A 20,006-nucleotide genomic window follows, 5' to 3' on the forward strand; every position below is an offset into this window, starting at 1 on the left:
GATTAACCATGGTGTGTGCATTTGGATGTTGCCTTCAAGAGTTCTCGTAAACCTTAAAGCATCAGATAAGTATAGGTTATTACATGTTTTCAAGGTGCCATTTATTTTTCCTTTTTTTTTTTTTTAATGTAGGCTCCATGCCCAGCATGGAGCCCATGTAGTGCTTGAACTCACGGCCCTGAGATCAAGACCTGAGCTGAGATCATGAGCCAGATGGTCAAGCAACTGAGCCATCCAGGTGCCCCTCAAGGGTGCAATTTCTAATGATAGGATATGGTAACCCAATTTAGCTGTTTGCAAGTAATTCCTCCCTGATCATCATATTTTTTCTGGGTAGAGTTTGCTGAGGAAGGTCTTCGTCATGGCGGTCTTCAGCTCCTTGTTCCTGAGACTGAAGATGATGGGGCTGAGGAAGGGCGTGAGGATTGTGTAGGTGATGCCCATCAAGGTGTCTCCTTCCAGAGACTGGGGACCCTTGGGCTTGAGATAGATGACAGAGGCAAAGCCATAGTGCACAATGACCACAGTGAGGTGGGACGCACAGGTGGAGAAGGCCTTGTGCCGGCCCTCAGCTGAGGGGATCCTCAAGATGGCAGCCACGATGAAGGCATAGGACAGGAGGATGAGGAGACAGCAGCCCAGGAGAGCCATGATGCACACCAGCCCCACGCCTTTGGCCACTATTGGTACATCAGTTCCACAGGCCAGCTTCAACAGTGGTGGCACATGGCAAGCAAAATGGTGAATCTCATTGGGTCCACAGAAGGTGAGGTGGAAAACAGCTGTAGTCACAACTAGCCCCATGACCGAGCCACCTACCCAGGACCAGGCCACCAGACAAGCGCAGCCACGGGGACTCATGAGCACATTGTAGCGCAGGGGGTGGCAGATGGCCACGTAGCGGTCGTAGCCCATGACGGTGAGCAGGAAGGAGTGGGTGAAGCCGAACATGAAGGAGAAGAACATCTGGCTGGCACAGGCCGCCCAGGCGATGGCGTGGCGGGCAGAGAGCAGGTCGACCAGCAGGCGCGGGGTGATGGCCAAGGTGTAGAGGATCTCGGAGGTGGACAGGGCGCACAGGAAGAGGTACATGGGCGTGTGCAGGCTGCGCTCACTCCACACGGTGGCCATGATGAGCAGGTTGCCCAGCAGCGTGAACAGGTACATGAGCAAGAACAGTAGGAAGAACAGCAGCTGAAGGTGGGGGAAGGTGGAGAAGCCCACAAGGATGAACTCAGTCACTGCTGAGAAATTGCCTCTCTGCATGGAGACTGTGCCTGGGGTGAAGTGGGAGAGACAGAGCTCAGCTACTAGGTGGAGAAAAGTCTTCCCCCATACTTGGGCCTGCTCAAAAGGGTGCCCCTGAATTTGTGAAAATTAGTAGTTGGAAACCTCACTAAAATGCAGTCAGAAGTTTTGACAGGAAGAGTGTTCACACCGTTTCCCTTCTAGTGCATCGCAAACTGGATGAGTGGACAGGAAGAGATGAACTTGACCCTGGATACTATTCCTACCCTCCCAGTGAGAAGCCAGTGAGAAGCTGTAATAATAATGTAATTCTTATAACAGCCTTTCCAATGAACCCCTTTTCTCCTTAAAAAGTCTACCTTTCCTTTGTTCCCCATGACTTGACTTTGGCTTTGTGGCAGTCTGTTTGCCCTGGATTGTGATTCTATTTTATTTCTGAACAAACACATCTTTTGCTGGTAAAATAACTGGCGGTTTTTATCTTTAAGGCTAATACACTGACTGAGTTCCCACTCTGTGCCTATTATGATTTAACCTCCTCATTAACCTAATAAGGGAGGTGCTGGGTTTTTTTTTTTTTAATGTTTTATTTATTTCTAGGAGAGAGAGACAGCGTGAGCAGGGGAGGGTCAGAGAGAGAGGGAGTCACAGACTGAAACAGGCTCCAGGCTCCGAGCTGGCAGTCAGCACAGAGCCCGACGCGGGGCTCGAACCCACGAACCGCGAGATCATGACCTAAGCGAAAGTTGGACGCTTAACCGACTAAGCCACCCAGGCGCCCCAGGGAGGTGCTGCTTTTATCACCTCCATTTTGAGATGGAATATTTACTCATGAGAATATTAGTGTGCTTAGAGTTTGGGCAACTTGCTCTTGGTGAAGTTGTCACAATGGTAGAGTTGAGACTTGAGCCCATGCTTTACTCTCTCCAAAGACTACGCCTTTCACTGTCCTTCTGGGCTGCCTCCCAGAATGAAAACATTCCTCCACTCGGGCTTCTGGCCATTGTCACTGTGTCTTTTGCTACCTCTAATAAATCCTGTTCTTCCTGTAACTCAGTGACCACAAGACACCCCTAGCCCATGTCTATAATCCTTGGACCAGCATGCATCTCTAACTTAATACAAATCAGATTCTTTCTCTGGAAGTATCTGTGCAGGGAGTCAGAGGTAAGAGGCTGTGTAGAAATAACATTCTGGGTGTTTTCCATTTCTATATTCTAGGACAATGCAACACAGACATCGGACAAAGGGACGTGGGAGCCAGTCAACCTAAATTCTTGTTCTGCAACTGTGTACAAGTTTGCACGTTTCTTCACCTCTCTGCACCTCCATGTTCCCCTGCCTCTCTCAATGTTGTTTTGAGAAATAAATGAGTTATTCTTGGAATATGACCTGACACACAGCAAGTGCTACCTTTAATAACTAAATCAACACACTAAGTGAGCAAATGTACAGTCTCTGATCAAAAAATAACTTCAATTTCATGATTTTTCAATGTCTCTTTATGAATAACTTCACATTTTTAAAATTTTTTTTTTTTTATTTCTAGGAGAGAGAGAGAGACAGCGTGAGCAGGGGAGGGTCACAGAGAGAGGGACTGAAACAGGATCCAGGCTCTGAGCTGTCAGCACAGAGCCCGACACAGGGCTCGAACCCGCGAACCGTGAGATCATGACCTAAGCGAAAGTCGGACGCTTAACCGACTAAGCCACCCAGGCGCCCCATAACTTCACATTTTTAAATGATCTTTTTTTTTTTTTATTAGGGAGCATATAAAGCTTTAAAGGCCATAAACCACCAATCTGCTGTCTCTTATTTGCCTGTTCTGGACATTCAGCAGAATGAAACCATACACTATGTGGCCTTTGGAGTTTGGCTTCTTTCATTCACCGTACTGTGTTTGAGGCTTATCTACATTATATAGCATATAGCATTCTTAGAACTCGGTTGCTTTTCTACGGTTGAACAGTATTCTGTTGTATGGATAAACCACATTTTGTCTATTTACTCACTGCTTAATGAACATTTGGGTTGTTTCCACCTTTACACTGTTATGGATAGAGCTTCTATGAATATTCATTCATGCAAGTGTTTTAAAGCATGTCAGTGGTTGCCAGGGGCTGTGGAGGGAGAACCAGGAATGACTGCTAATGGACGCAGGGTTTCCCTTTGGGTTGATGAGAAGGCTCTGGAACTAGATAGAGGTGGTAGTTTCACAACACTGTGAATGCAATTAATGCCACTGAATTGTATGCTATAAAATGGCTAAAATGGTCAATTTTATGTTATGTGTATTCTACTGCAATAAAAAAAATAAGGAAAAAGGGTAGTAAATGCCCTATTAGGTGGGCACAGGTCCCTGATCAAGCCCTGACAGGCTGGTAGTGAGAAATGAAGGAGGAAGCAGGTACATTGGTGACTGGAGGCTGCATTCCTCAAATATCACCAATTTCCAGAGTTTCTTGGCTTCCCTTCCCTCATATCCTTCCTCCACTTTTGGGGCAGCACCTGCCCATAGGTCCCAAGATTGTGTCTCTAACCACCCCCCAGCCAGTTCTGCCACTCTGAGATCTCAGAGGGACGAGTCAAAGTCAATGATGTGCAAACAAGAGCCTCTGAGAAGAGGCTGAATGGGTGAGACCAGGGTCGTGTGGGTTGTGCTTACAAGCCTCCAGTGGGTCTCCAACACCTAATGAAAGGTTTCTCAAGTGTAGAGCTCTTGACTTTTGGGGCCAGATCATTCTCTGCAACGCGGGAAGGGGGGGTGTTCTGTGAACTGTAAGGTGTTTAGCAGCATCCTTGGCCTCTACCAGCCCTGCTTAGTTGTGGCAACCAAAAATGTCTCCAGGCATTGCCGAAGTCAACCCCTGGAGAACCAATGACCTAGAGAATGCAGTTACAATTCTTTGGCATGTTCCCTCTACCCCAGTCTCGGTTCCTTGCCTTCTTCACCCAGCAAATGCCTGTTTAAATGTCCTCCTGGACATTCTCTTCCCAAAGCATATTTTTTTTTAATGTTTTATTTATTTCTAGGAGAGAGAGACAGAGACAGCATGAGCAGGGGAGGGTCAGAGAGAGAGGGAGTCACAGATTGAAACAGGCTCCAGGCTCTGAGCCGGCAGTCAGCACAGAGCCCAACGCGGGGCTCGAACCCACGAACCGCGAGATCATGACCTAAGCGAAAGTCGGACACTTAACCGACTAAGCCACCTAGGCGCCCCTTCCCAAAGCAGATTTAATCATTCGTTCCTACATGCTTCAAAAACAATGACTCTTGAATGAGTTTAAAACTCCTTGATCCTAACTTTATCATGACCTCATCATAATGTGTCATGCTGGAGGTGCAACCATCTCTGGCACTGGATTTTGAGTTCTTGATGAGAGTAGCTACACTCCATTGGATGTGTTCTATAGACGCAGCATCTGTGCTCACGTGTTTTACATTTAATCTTTACTCCAACATTATAAGGTTCCTGCTATTATCCCCATTTTATAGATGTAGCTGCTGAATCCCACAGAGGACACACATCACTCGCCTGAGGGACCATGGCTCTGAAATAGGGAAGCCAGGATCTGAGCCTACATTTGAATGATCCCAAAGATTATCTCTTCCTAACCTCTCTGTCATACTCACCACTTACTGATGGCTGTTAATGAATGCCAGAGACCACTCTCAGGATCAGGGAGATGTAGGCTTCACCATGTTGGACCATTCACACACTCCTTTCCCATATCAATTAAGATCACAAAAAAGGGAGAGGATGTATGAGAAGACAAGAAGTCACCACGTCCTGAGGAAGTGGCCCGTGGCTACATATACCTCCCTCTGGAATGATGGGGGTGCAGAATGCAGTAAGAAGGGTGCCCGTTCATTCTGGAAAAGACAGAACTATGGACACGGTGAAAAGACTGGTGGTTGCCAGAGGCTCAGCGAGGGAGAGAGGAAGGGATATATAGGTGGAATTCGGAGGCAGGGACAATGGTGGCTAAGCTGGTGAACTCTTCTGTATGATACTGTAAATAGTGGATACATGACGCTGTGCATTTGTCAAAACTTACAGAATGTACAACACGAACAGTGAAACCTAATGTAAACTGGGGGCTTTTGCTAATGATGTGTCAATATTAGTTCAGCAACTTTAATAGAGCTACCTCACCAATGCAGGATATTAATGGGAAGTAGTGAATGCTGGGGGAGAGAGGGTATATAAGAATTGTCTGCACTATCTGGGAGGCCTGAGTGGCTCTGTTGGTTAAGCATCTGACTTTGGCTCAGGTCATGATCTAGTTTCTGTTCATGGGTTTAAGCCCTGTGTCGGTCTCTGTGCTGACAGCTCAGAGCCTGGAGCTGCTTCCGATTCTGTGTCTCCCTCCTCTCTGCTCCTCCCCCACTCGCTCTCTCTCTCTCTCCCTCTCTCTCAAAAATAAATAAACATTAAAATTTTTTTAAAATAATTCTCTGCACTATCTGGGGGTGCCTGTGTGGCTCAGTTTTTTGAGCATCTGACTCTTCATTTTGGTGCAGGTCATAATCTCACAGTTGTGAGACTAAGCCCTGTGTGGGGCCCTGCGCTGATAGTGCAGAACCTGCTTGGGACTCTCTCTCTCTCTCTCTCTCTGCCCCTCCCCTGCACTCTCTCTCTCTCTCTCTCAAAATAAATAAATAAACACTTTTTTAAAAAGAATTCTCTGCACCATCTGCTCAATTTTTTATAAACCTAAAACTGCTCTAAAATGTGGATCCCATTTTTTTTTTTTTTTAAGTAAAAAAAGGAGCTATGATGGGTTTGGGTCCAGGACAGCATAGAGGGGAACTAAAACCCTCCTGGCATTGATCTAGTAGGAAAACACCTGGTGAATTCCTCTGTAAGCAAATCAAACGGGGCCCAGAGAGAGTACCCACATACACCCCTAGGGCCAGGTTTCCCAACTTCAGCATTCAGGATTTGGGGCTGGATCACTCTTTGTGGTGGGGACTGTGTGTGCTTTGCGGGATGTTGAGTTGCATCTCTGGCACCCGCAGATGCCAGTAGCACCTCTCAGTTGTGATAACCAAAAGTATCTTTGCACATTGTCTTATGCCTCCTGGAACAAAGAAGTGTCCCTGACTGAGAACCACAGGCTAGGTCTCTCTTGTCATTCAGACCTCCATCTTGCCTTACCTGTCTGCCCCCATCCTGACTGTCTCTTCTTAGTGAACCTCTCTGGTTTCCCTTCTCTGCATCTTCCTTCCCAACTCAGCCATCTCCTACCTGTCTTGTCTCTCCCTCTTTTCATCCTTAACTCCTCGCCGTCTCTCCATCTGTCCCTAGGGCCTCTCTCCTGGTCTACACCCCCGGAGGTGGCTGGAGCCTCTCAATCCTGAATCCTCCTATCTCTCTCTTCTCATTGCCTCTCCCTGTTCCTTTACTATTTGTTTCTGGGCAGGACAGAGAGAGGAGAGGGGTGAAAAGTCAGACAGGCATCCTGGGTAATTTTGAGTGGCAGTTCTTCTGTTACTGAGCCTCAGTTTCTCACCTATCCAATGAACCTTCTTCATAAGGTGATGTGAGCTCCAAAAAAGAAAATGCCTGTGGAGCTGCCCCCATGCCATAGACTCAAACCGTACTAGAGGTTGTGTAAACACGGCAGCTTCTCTGGGTCTACAACAGATGGTGGTTCTACAGGTCTCTCCTATCCAGGTGGAACGTGGGGAAGGTGACTCACCTGGGGTCAAGGTTCTGCATCTGCCTCTGCCTCACTCCAGCGGGAGGTCCTGGGTTGGCGTTTCTCTGCAGGTGAGGGTTGTACAAGTGAAGACTGGGGTGCAAGGCAAGGAGTTTCCACCCTGAGCCTGCCAGCTGGGCAGGGGGGTTTACCTGAGCATGGCTGCCATTATTTATGCTGCCTTGCTCCCGCCTGCTACCTTCTCTCACTGTGGTCTTACTGCCTCTGCCTCTGCTACAGGAATGCTGGAACCCCTTGGGGCCCTGTAAGGGAGGGGGCAACCTCAGAGAGACTATGTCCTCACTTCCCTTCCCTCCTGCCTGCCAAGAGTAAGTCAATTACCTGAGCTTCTCAGGGATTCAGTAGAGTCTAATTCTCTGCAAATTTTGGATTTGGGGCTTCTGACATTGACAAGATGGGGCCAAAGAGTCTGCCTAACATGCCCTATTGACCTTCATCCTTCTCCATCCAGGACACTTGCCCTATTAAATATCTTTTTTTAAAGATTTAAAACATAAAAAAAACCCACAACTATTTGTATCTCCTTATTAAATAATCTAAATGCCACAAAGAAGGCTAAAAGTCATGCAATGGCCACCAATGCAATCGTGATGATGAGTTTGATGCGCATCCTTCCAGACCTTTGTATGTATGTGACCATGTGAACAAATAACAAATCCATAAGATTAATCTTAAGAGTGTTTGTTGTGGTTTAAGATAGATATATTTCTGTTGCTTGTTTTTGGTTTTTTGTGGGGTTTTTTGTTTGTTTTTACTCAACATTGCAAAGCGAAATCCATGTTAGTTTTTAGAGACCAAGGTTTCCAGTCCTTGGCAGTATTGACATGTGGGGTTGGGTCATTCCTTGAGGTGGGGTTGTCCTGTACACTGCAGGAAGTTTGACAGCATTCTTGTTCTTTACCTGCTAGATCCCAGTAGTCTCCCCACCCCAGTCATCACAAAAATGTCTCCAGATATCGCCCCTAAGTGAGAACCACTGCTATAACCACCCCATTTTTATTAAATCAATTTAATATTCAATTTTATGAATATGTAGAGTGTATATTTAACTGATAAGCACCTCAGTTGCTTACAATTTTTCACCTTTATTAGGAAGAATGCAATACATATCTTTGTATGTCATCTACTAACCTCAGACACTATCAGATACAAATTAAGTAGTGAGATGATCAGGTCATAGGAAATGTGATTCTTAAATTTAAGAAGAATTGCCAAATTAAACTCCCAAGTAGCTGTGCTAATTCATGCTCCCAACACCTGTGTGTCAGAGAATTTATTTCCCTACACTCTCACTAACTAACGCTTGATCATGTAAAGCTTAATTTTGCCAATATGGTTGCCAAGTGGTCTTCCGTTGTGGCTTTAATTTGCATTCCCCTAATTACTAGTGGGGTTGAAAAATCTCCATTGGTTATTAATCATATGAGTTTCCTCTTTATAATATATCTATCCAAAGTCTTTCTTCATTTTCTTGTTGGATTGTCGTGCCCTTATTGATTTGCAGGCAATTTTAAAGAGATTCTAAACACTAATTTTGTCTACCAATCTTTTTCCTTTGCCTTCCATTTCTTGTACCATTTCTTGTTCCTGTCAGAAACATTCTCCTTGATTTCTTTTAATACTTTTACACTATAGTTTTAGGGTTGAAAAACTACTCTCATAGATTTTGTTTCTATAAAAGAAGTTTTATTGGAACACAGCCATGCCCATTCATCAACCATGGCTATTTTTGTGCTCTGAGGACAGAATTGAGTAGTTGTGACAGAGATAGTGTGGCCTACAAGATTGAAAATATTTACCATCTGTCCATTTACAGATAAAGTTTGCCAGCCTTTTAAACTTTACCAAAAAATATTGTGTAAACATTTCAGGTCAGGTTTTGACTTATTTTTTAGGACTTTTTTTTAAAGAGTAGTTTGAGGTTCTTAGCAAAATTAAGGAGGAGGTACAGAGATTTTCCATAAACCCCCTGCCCTGCACATGCATAGACTCTCTCATTATCAATATCTCCCACCAGAGTGTGATATTATCTTCGTTTCAGGTGTATAACATAAGGATTCAATATAGGTATATATTGAGAGTAGGCATTCTTAACATTTCTGATGTTAATGGGGATCTTTCTGTATTTCATCATCAGGTAGATTGCTTGATTCTTTCAGTTCTGTACATCTGGGTGCAATAGGCCTCACTTTTAATGTCTTCTGTCCCTTCCTGGCAGACTCAAACTCTATCTGCTGTATTTCCTGTTATAAACTATTAGTGGCTAAGGGTAGAACCTTGATTGGATTCAGCTTCTGATTTTTAGGCAACATTACTTGATAAAGGGATATTGCATATTCTCCATTGCTAGATATCAGGAGGAGTATAATGTCTGACAGAGGTACTTTTAGTGTCCCTAGGATTGATCAGTGGGTTCTGATGTGTGCCTGGCCTTTCCTTTCATGGAGCGGTTACAGCTTTCATTTATCATCATTGTCTAGAAGACTAAGGCTTTCATTACAAAAGGTACACAGTCTCTGTAAACAGCAGGATGGAGAATAATTGCCAACCTTTATCTGGTGAGTCCAGAACATCTGTGGCATGGCCTCAGAGCCCTGCGTGAGTGGGGAGGGCAAGGATCCAGCAACATGTGGTCCTACTCATAGGACTAGCCATACCCAAGAGACCTCATTCCCTTGTACCTTGGAGGAGAGGGGCTTGTTCAGATCTGTCAACTTGGAGACCTCATTTTGGGCTTGCTCCAGTCAAAGGCTGTATTATGAACTGTGTCCTCTGAAAACTCATATGTTCAACTCTTGACCCCCAGTACACCGGAATGTGACTCTTCTTGAAGATAGGATCTTTAAAGAAGTGGTTAAGGTAAAATGAAGTCATATGGGTAGACTCTAATTCAATATGAATTGTGTCCTTATGAGAAGAGGGGTTTTGAACACAGACAGATACAGAAGAAAGACCATGTGAACACACAGGGAGAAGATGGTCATTTATAAATCATGGAGAGAGGCCTCAGGAGAAAAAAAAATCTTTCCAGAACAGTAAGAAAATAAATTTCTGTTATTTCAGACACCCAGTCTGCAGTACTTTGTTATGGAAGCACTAGCAAGCTAATACAAGCTGGATGTAGACTCTGAGTAATTGTCTCAGCCAGCTCCTCGATGCCTCAGTTTCCCCATCTGTGCAATCAGGATTGTGAAACCTTACCCCCTAGTAAGGGCATAGAATGGGCCCTGCCTATAAAGCCATAAAGCATAGTATATGACCCACAGTGAGTGCTCAACAAAGCGAGTCTTTACTGTTATGAGAAGAACAGAGATGAGTGACTCAGGGAGATTCAGGTGATACTGGGAACAAGAAAGAGATGAGAAGGGCATCTCAGTGGCAGGAAGAGAATAAACCAACGGGGGTGGTCAAGACACTTGTATTTCCCCATCATTTGTTTGCCTGGCTCATTTCTACAATTATTCGAGCCTCAAGTTAGATGTTAGATGTTTCGCCCCCTGGAAGCCTTCCACACTCTCTGGTCTGGGTCATTTGGCCCCTTGAGCTTCCAGAATGTCCTCATACTTTCCCCACCACTGACCCATCCGCATTCACAAATGCCTTGTCATCTTGTCATCCGTCCTACACACAAGATGGGTCTGCGCTGTTCACCTCGTGTGTCCTGCCTGTACCATGGTGCTTCACATAGTAAGTGTTCACTAAATACACGCCACTGTCAATGGCAGAGGCTGCATTCAGGGGCGGACCTCAGCAAAACTGTTTAGGAACAAATGCTTCATTCCCTCCTGTTACCTTTCTGTTATGCCTTTAATCCTACCTGGCACATCCTTGACCCACCCTTTTGGCACAGACGTAAGGACATAAAAAAGGTTCTAGGCACTGTGTTGTTCCTTTCCTGCTTCTCTTTGGTCTTGCTTTCCCTTTGTGGAACTTCTGATTCTTGACATGGCTCCTACCTTTTTGAAAGCCCAGGGGGCCCAGCCAGCCCTGGCCTTTGTTCTATGACTGGCGGCGTGGGGGGAGGGGAGGGATTGGACCAGATCTGTGCTTTCTCCATGTCACAACATCTAATACTTCCACTTCCAAGTTTTCCCTCCCCACCAGGACATCTTTTCCGGTGTCCTAGTCCCTCAAGGCCATGGCTTTTCACGACACTAATTTATACCAAAGTATGAATGATTGTCTTTCGTGTAATGGGCTAATACTTGTATTTATCAAAGGATATTAATATGGGGGCGCCTAGGTGGCTCAATTAGTGGAGCATCCAACTCTTGATTTCGGTTCAGACCATGATCCCAGGGTCATGGGATTGAGCTCCATGTTAGGATCCACACTGAGCATGGAGCCTGCCTAAGATTCTCTCTCTCTGCCCCTCCCCCTTCATGCTCTCTCTCTCTTTCTCTCTCAAATTAAAAAAAGAGTGAAAAAAGAAAAGAAAAGAAAAAAGGAAAGAAAAAAGTTAAAAAAGGATAAAAAAGAAAAAAAGAGAAAAAGGAAAAAAAAAGAAAAAGAAAAAAAGAAAAAATTAAAAAAGAGGAAAAAATATGTTAATTCAAAAAACATGAACCCCGGAGCATTTAGACATATTGGAAGGATCTATAGAAGTAAAACATGAGAGTATGTGAACAAATTATGGCCTCAAAATTTTTGGAGGAATTTTAAAGACTGGGAATGATAAGGATAGAAGGAAGAACTTTGACTTGAACATTTGCATCTTACCTGTTGCAGCAGCACATAAAAGAACTAGTCTGGGTTTAAGGACATGTTCATACTAAGTCAGAAATACACAAATATTTATTGAGCACTTATTGTGTACCTGACACCAAGGTACAAAGGTGAAGGAAGCCTGATGCCTTCTTCTGTGGAGGACACAGTCTGATGAGGAAGGCAAAAAACATTAAAACTACAGTTCTAATATGGTGTGATGGGTGCTGAGCAACCATACAGTGAGGCCAGAACCAGGAAAGGCCCAGCATCCAGAATAAAGCATGAAAAGAATTCATCCAATCAGAGGAGAGGGGGCGGAGTGTTACAGGCAGACAGAACCAAGCCTTGAAAAGTGTTTGCCAGGGTTGTGGTGAAATTGGGAGCCTGAATATAGACTGGCAAGTGAAAGACACAGGGCAGCCAGAGGGCTGAGGAAGTTGTCCTGGTGAGCTTGTGAAGCTGGCGTGTTGGTCTAAGGACCTATGGCATCCTCTTGAAGTCTGGGGGAGTCAGCCCAGAGTTTTAATCCTGAAAGTGACATGATCAGATGGCCTGGAGGAAGATGAGTCAGAGGGAGATGTTCAGTGACATGCTGGAGGCAACTCAAACCCCTCACAAGAGCCACTTGTTAAATTTTCAGGAATTTTGTGAGCCAGTTGTTAAACACAGCTGTTATTGAAAATAAACTTAAAATTAAATAAACTAAGGAAATCTGGAACTGAGCCCATCTTCTCATGTCTGTCACTGTTGGGAAGGTTAATATGATGTTTTTAGCACTGAAACCAAAGGATGTCAGGTCTTATGAAACTACTAATTACTACAAATTTTAAGACTGAAAGTCTTGGAGGTTCTTAGAGAGAGATAATTTGCTTAAAGATTGAGCAAGTCAGAAAGTAATAAAATCTAGAACCTAACTCTAAAATAGTAATAACTGCTCAAAAGCCAGTACTTCCCAATTATTTTATTTCATTTCACTATTATCTGTTTTTCTTTTTCTTTTTTTTATTTTTTAAAAATCTCTTTATTTTGAGAGACAGAGACAGGGCATGAGCAGGGGAGGGGCAGAGAGAGAGGGAGATACAGAATCTGAAGCAGGTTCCAGGCTCCAAGCTATAAGCACAGAGCCCGACACAGGGCTCGAACCCACGGACTGTGAAATCATGACCTGAGCCAAAGTCGGACGCTTAGTCGACTGAGCCACCCAGGGGCCCCTATTATCTGTATTTTCAAGGCTCTTCATGACTATTGTACGTGTATTGTGGAATTAGGATGTAATGGTGTGCTACTGTGCATCTCTTTGGGTATGCCAGCCATGGGGCGAGATTTATAATATGGAAACTGGCAAATGCTAACATACAGACAGAGGCGAACCCAGAGACAAGAGGTGAGGGAAGAGGTTCACTGAGAGAGAGATTTGGGAATAAATAGAAGGAAGATCATTACCCTGAAGAAATCCAGAAGGTAAGTGGGACAGGATTTGTTCACCAAAGTTCAATTCTGGCAAAACTTTTGTTTTCCAAAGTCTGGGAAGGTGATAAACGCAGAACACCAGCAGATACAGTAGAACTTGTTGAAAGGATTAACTCAAAAGTAAAAACAAAGTAGCAAAAGATACATTCAATGAGTCTTTCTTGTTTCTTTCCGTAAGCCCTCTCTTTATTTTTTTTTTTAATTTTTTTAATGGTTTATTTATTTCTAAGAGAGAGACAGCATGAGTAGGGGAGGGTCAGAGAGAGAGGGAGTCACAGACTCTGAAACAGGCTCCAGGCTCTGAGCTGGCAGTCAGCACAGAGCCCGACGCGGGGCTCGAACCCACGAACCGCGAGATCATGACCTAAGCGAAAGTCGGAAGCTTAACCAACTAAGCCACCCAGGCGCCCCCGTAAGCCCTCTCTTTAAACACTTTATTTACATCTCTGTCTGGCACAAAAGTGGGCATTAACTCTCAGAAGCACCATACAATCTTTGTTTTTACAATGTTGATGTTTTCTTCCATCCAAAATCCTGTTACTTCCCATGAATTGACAAAACCTCAAATTCTTGGGGGCTTTGTTCAGTGCCTTCTGGCTCAATTAAAAGAGTTGAGGGGCACCTAGGTGGCTCAGTCAGTTGAGTGTCTGACTCTTGATTTTGGCTCAGTTCATAATACCAGGGTCATAGGATCAAGCCCTGTTAGGTCTCTACACTGAGCATGAAGCCTGCTTGGGATTCTCTCTCCTTCTCCTTCTGTCCCTCCCCCATTCATTCACTTGCACTCTCTCTAAATAAGAAAGAAAGAGAGAGAGAAAGAAAGAAAGAAAAAAAGAAGGAAAGAAAGAAAGAAAGTTGAAACAATTTAAAATCAGTTCAACAAATAACTGCAACTCTTGTTTGAAAAAAAAAAGACTGTTAAAGATGATCAAGTATAGTTCATTTAAAATACATTTTTAGCTTCTTAAACTTGTGATGTCTGTCTTTTTGAGCCATAGAAGTCTGATTTGTCCAATGCTAATTATGCACAGAATCCTCTGATAAGTGATTTACATTTTATTTGATAGAACCCTCATGACCACCTGGAGAGATGGGAACCATTACTAACTTCAGTTTACAGGTGACAAAACAGTAGTGCTGAGATGTGAAGCTAATTGACTTACAACAGGCTAGAAGGGAGATTGAACAGCTTGCACACCATGAAGGAGAAAACTCACACTCAAAGGGAAAGTGAACAGGTAAGAGACATTCAACCTATTCATGAGGGAATGGAGAATTTGAACCCAAGTGTGTTGGATTTTAAAGCCAATGTCCCCCCACCATCATGAAATCTCAGTGTTTAGCCCTTGACTCAACACGGGCAATCTGTCTGATCCAGTATCTCCCATTCCTGTCATTTGAGTCAAAGTCTGCCACATCTGAGTACTAGCAGTGCTTTCATTTACTTGGTAGTTTTTTTCCTACTGAATGTTGTTAAGCCTTTAAAGTTCTTCATTAGAACCTAATAGATCACTACTGTACATAGAAAACCCAAGCTATCTGACATAAATGAGTGTGCACTTGTGGGGATGAGCACTGGGTGTTATATGGAAACCAACTTGACAAACTATTTAAAATAAATAAATAGTCGGGGCGCCTGGGTGGCTTAGTCGGTTAAGCATCCGACTTTCGCTTAGGTCATGATCTCGCGGTTCGTGGGTTCGAGCCCCGCGTCGGGCTCTGTGCTGACTGCCAGCTCAGAGCCTGGAGCCTGTTTCAGTCTGTGTCTCCCTCTCTCTCTGACCCTCCCCTGCTCACGCCGTCTCTCTCTCTCTCCTAGAAATAAGTAAAACATTAAAAAAAATTAAAAATAAATAAATAAATAAAATAAATAAATAGTCAAAATTTTAAAAAATGAGTGTGCAACCCAGAGCACACTTTGTTTCCCCACCTGAACCTCAACTAATACAGCAGGTAAGAGTAAAAAGAGTATATCTTGAAAAGGAAAGAATGTTGTTTAAATTCTAGCTAGCTACTGTTGCCTGATGAAGGCTCTGAAGCCCAGGACCCTTCTTCTCACTTTCCAAAAGGAAGTCATGGGAAATGTGTTATAGACATAGTAGCACCAAACCAGAATATTCTCAGGGTATAATCCAAAAGATGGATAGAATTAAAAAGGAGATACCTTTTTTATGGGGCACTTGGGTAGGTCAGTAGGTTAAGCATCTGACTTTGACTCAGGTCATGATCTTGAGGTCCAAGAGTTTGAGCTCCACACCAGGCTGTGTGCTGACAGCTCGGAGCCTGCAGCCTGCTTCAGATTCTGTGTCTCCTTCTCTCTCTCTGCCCCTCTCCTGCTCACACTCTGCTGGTCTGTCTCTCAAAAATAAACATTTAAAAAAAGTTTTTAAAGGGAATACCTTTTTTAAATTTTTTAATGCTGTGTCTGTGAACCAAGAAAAAACACCCTTAAAAGCTTTTAATTTCAACTAAAATTCAACAAGGGAGCCAAAAACACCCAATGGAGAAAGGACAGTCTCTTCAACAGATGGTGTGGGGAAACTGGATAAGCCACGCAGAATGGTGAGATGGGAACTCTATTTCACACCACCCACAAAAATTAACTTGAAATAGATCAAAGACTTAAGCATAAGCCTCAATACTTAAGCATAAAACTCTTAGAAGAATCTCCTCAACGTGGGTCTTGGCAATCATTTTGTAGATATGACGCCAAAAGCATAAATGGCAAAAAAAAAAAAAAGTCAACAAACTCAAAGACTTCTGCACAGCAAAAGAAACAATTGGCAACATGAAAAGACAATCTAAAAAAAATGGAAGAAAATTTTTTCAAACCTTATATTGGTTAAGGGTTAACCCAAAAGGTACAAAGAACTCATACAACTTAATGACAAAAACAATCCAACTTAAGTGGGGGGCAGAACTAAATAGATAATTTTACAAAGAGGACATCAACTTGGCTAACAAGCACCAGAGAAGTTGCTCAACATCAGGGAAATGCAAGTCAAACCCACAATGAGATACCACCTCACACCTGTCAGAATGGTTATCATCAAGAAGACAAAAGACAACAGGTGTTGGTGAGGATGTAGCAAAGAGAGAACCCTGGGGCACTGTTGGTGAGAACGTAAATTTGTCCAACCACTATGGAAAACAATATGGAGGCTTCTCAAAAATTAAAAATAGGTCTACTTTACAATCCAGCAATTCCACTTATGGGTATATACCCAAAAGAAATGAAAACAGAATTTCAAAGAGGTATATGCACTCCTCTGTTTATTGCATTATTCACAATAGCCAGGATATGGAAACAACCTAAATGCCCATCAATAGATTAGTGGGTAAAAATGGTGTGATATATATGGATATACACACACACACAATAGAATATAATTCAGCCACGAGATAAGAGGATATCCTGCCATTTGTGACAACATGGATGGACTTGAGTACCTTATGCTAAGTGAGATAAGTCAGAGAAAGACATGCCCTGTGCAATAATACTTACACCTGGTACCTAGAAAAAACAGTGGTGGTTGTCAGGGGAGGGAGAATGGAGGAATAAGACTGACGTTTAAGGGTACAAACTTGCAATGTGTAGTAAATAAGACAGATCTAATGCACAGTGTAATGAATATAGACAATATTATACTACAATCATTAAACTCGCTAAAAGACTACTGAATTATCTCAACCATTAAAAAGAAAGGGTAATTATGTAATGTGATAGAGGTGCTATATATTGCTATACTGGCAATCATAATACAATATATAAATGTTTTGAATTAACATGTACAACTTAAATTTACATAATGTTGTATGTCAAATCTATTCAAAAAAATAAAATGCTTACATGAAGAATAAAATGTTGTTTCTACCTTTTAAAAAATGGAAAATGGGGCTACTGGGTGGCTCAGTGGGTTAAAGGCCCAACTTCAGCTCAGGTCATGATCTCACAGCTCTTGGGTTCGAGCCCTGCGTCAGGCTCTGTGCTGACAGCTCAGAGCCTGGAGCCTGCTTCAGATTCTGTGTCTCCCTCTCTCTCTCTGCCTCTCCCCCACTCACATTCTCTCCCTTTCCCAAAAATAAAACATTTTTAAAAAATTAATATAATAAATAAATAAGGGGGAAAAACACCCTGAGTACAAACATTGGGAACAAAATAGTTTATTTCAAAAACAATTGGGTCTAAAAAGAGTCTTCAAAGAGGCTTAGCCGAGTGGTTTCCTTTGAGAAGTTTCCTGAGGGCACCCTTCAGATCTCGGTTCCGAAGGCTGTAGATGAAGGGGTTCAGCATGGGAGTGACCATCGTGTACATCACTGTGGCTGCCATGTCCCTCTGGGTGGTGTGTGTGGATGCAGGGTTGAAGTAGACCCCAATAATAGTCCCATAGAAGAGAGAGACAACACAAAGGTGAGAGCTACAGGTAGAGAATGCCTTCCACTTCCCCTGGGCTGAGGGCACCTTCCACACAGCCACAGCAATAGGTGTATAAGAGGCCATGATGCACACAAAAGGGATCAGAACTGCCAAGCTCCCAAGGACCAACACCAACATCTCATTGACTTGAGTGTCAGAGCAGGAAAGCTTGATCAAGGCATTGAGGTCACAGAAAAAGTGTGGGATCCTATTGCTGCCAAAGGACAAGCGGGTCATCAGGATGGTATGGACCATGGAGATGAGGTTTGCTGAGATCCAGGGTACTGCCACTAGCAAGGCACAACGAAGGACGTTCATGATCGTCATGTAGTGCAGCGGACAGCAGATGGCCAGGTAGCGGTCATAAGCCATGGCCGAGAGAAGGATGCTGTCTGCTCCCCCAAAGGCAATGAAGAAATACATCTGAGCCAGGCAAGCCTCGGAGGAGATGGTACTGTGCCCACACAGATGGTTCACCAGCATCTTGGGGATGGTGGTGGAGATAAAGCAGATGTCCAGAAGAGACAAGTTGCTAAGGAAGAAGTACATGGGGCTGTGGAGGTGAGGGTCCAGGAGGATGGCCAGAATGGTGAGCAGATTCCCCATGCATCCAATCAGATACAAGCTGCAGGACATACCAAAGAGCCCCTGCTGCTGCAAAGGCTTCTCCGAGAAGCCAAGGAGGATGAATTCGAAGACTCGGGTCTGATTCTCCATATCCAGGCAGTTCTAAGACCAGAAATGAGGGCATCAACAGTGAGTGGACTCCCGGGGAAGACATGGATGATTGCCTTACTGTCCTTCCCACCCACCCTTCAGGGTTTGTCTCACTAAGCCTTCTGAGCCTGTTTCCTCATCTGCTTCAAGGGACTAATAATTCTAACCTCTTAGGATCATTACAAGTATTAAGTGAGAAAACTATGTACAAGGGCCTTGAATCCATACCTGACATGTAATATGGGCAATTGTTTTCATTACTGAGAGTTTCAAGTGATGCTATCAAGATAAAAAGTGATATATGTTAATTAGCTTGATTCTGGTGACTAATATCAAAGCATCAAGTTGTACATCTTAATTATTACCTGCCAATTATACCTCAGGAAGTATGTGGGGGTGGGGGGGAATAAAACCAAATAAATAGCTTAAATAAAAGACTTACTATTTCCAAGATTTGTTTTAAAAAGTAATAAAAATAGAGGTGCCCAGTCACTTGGACATCCAACTTCTTGATTTCGGTTCAGGTCATGATCTCACAGTTTGTGGGTTGGAGCCCTGTGTCAGGGTCTGTGCATGGAGCCTGCTTGGGATTCTCCCTCTCTCCTTCTCCTTGCCCCTCCCCAGCTCATGCTCTTTCTGTTTCTCTCAATATAAATAAATAGACCTTTAAAAAATAAGGGGCGCCTGGGTGGCTTAGTCGGTTAAGCGTCCGACTTTCGCTTAGGTCATGATCTCGCGGTTCGTGGGTTCGAGCCCCGCGTCGGGCTCTGTGCTGACTGCCAGCTCAGAGCCTGGAGCCTGTTTCAGAGTCTGTGACTCCCTCTCTCTCTGACCCTCCCCCGCTCACACTGTCTCTCTCTCTCTCCTAGAAATAAATAAAAACATTTAAAAAAATTTTTTTTAAATAAAAATAAAGAATTGTGATTAAGGGCATCAATTCTGAAGCCAGACAGCCTGGGGTTAAATCCCAGCTCTGCCACTTACTAGCTGCATGAGTTAGGCAAGTTACTTTACTTCTCTGTGCCTTAGTTTTCTCATCTGTAAAATGAGGCTAATAATAGTACCTGCCCCACATAGTTGTTGTAAAGATATGCCGGGTTAATATGTAAAATGCCGAACCTCATGAATTTTAAGATCTCTTAGTGGCTGATAGTAAGGGGTTCTGACAGACCCTGTTTGAATACTGTCTCTGACATTCCTTGGCTGTGTTAGCCAGTGACAGACCCTCCCAAAGCGTCAGTTTCTTGGGAGGATGGAGCTCTATAGAATCTTCTTTTCAAAGCACATTCTAGAGGCGCCTGGGTGGCTCAGTTAGTTAAGTGTCCGGGTTCAGCTCGGTCATGATCTCATAGTTCATGGGGTCAAGCCCTGCATCCAGTTCCGTGCTGACCACTTGCTCGGAGCCTGGAGCCTGCTTCAGATTCTGTGTCTCCTTCTCTCTCTGCCCCTCCCCTGCTCGTGCTCTGTCTCACTCTGTCTCTCAAAAATAAATAAATGTTAAAAAAAAAAAAGTTTACAGCACACTCTGAAATGTTACAATGACCTGTATCTTTTACATCAGTCTCCTTGTCAGGCTATAAGAGCATGCACAGATTAATTATATCTTGGTGTAGGTTATTTCCAAGGAGAGCTAATTTCATTTATTTTATTCTTCTTGGCATCAATGTTAGAGATAGACAACCTTTAGCTGTCCGCAAATTCTGGCCCCATGTCCCAAGCA

General features: G+C 43.7%; 2 protein-coding genes across 2 annotated transcripts; both read right to left on the bottom strand.

Annotated features, from left to right (window-relative positions):
- Window positions 1-318: 318 nt before the first annotated feature.
- LOC120239239 (olfactory receptor 10H1) lies at window positions 319-1,266 on the bottom strand. The gene has a single exon (XM_039243425.1). It carries the CDS (start codon window positions 1,264-1,266, stop codon window positions 319-321), a length of 948 nt encoding a protein of 315 aa, XP_039099356.1.
- Window positions 1,267-17,350: 16,084 nt separating this feature from the next.
- On the bottom strand, window positions 17,351-18,286 carry LOC120239249 (olfactory receptor 24-like). Its single transcript, XM_039243441.1, has one exon. The coding sequence runs from the start codon at window positions 18,284-18,286 to the stop codon at window positions 17,351-17,353; it is 936 nt and encodes a 311-aa protein (XP_039099372.1).
- Between the last annotated feature and the right edge of the window lie 1,720 nt (window positions 18,287-20,006).

The sequence above is a fragment of the Hyaena hyaena genome, unplaced genomic scaffold, assembly GCF_003009895.1.
Source record: "Hyaena hyaena isolate Hyena2069 unplaced genomic scaffold, ASM300989v1 scaffold_227, whole genome shotgun sequence".
NCBI lineage: Eukaryota > Metazoa > Chordata > Mammalia > Carnivora > Hyaenidae > Hyaena > Hyaena hyaena.

Coding starts and splice junctions, on each gene's coding strand:
- LOC120239239 (XM_039243425.1), bottom strand. CDS start 1,266: ATGCAGAGAGGCAATTTCTCAGCAGTGACTGAGTTCATCCTTGTGGGC.
- LOC120239249 (XM_039243441.1), bottom strand. CDS start 18,286: ATGGAGAATCAGACCCGAGTCTTCGAATTCATCCTCCTTGGCTTCTCG.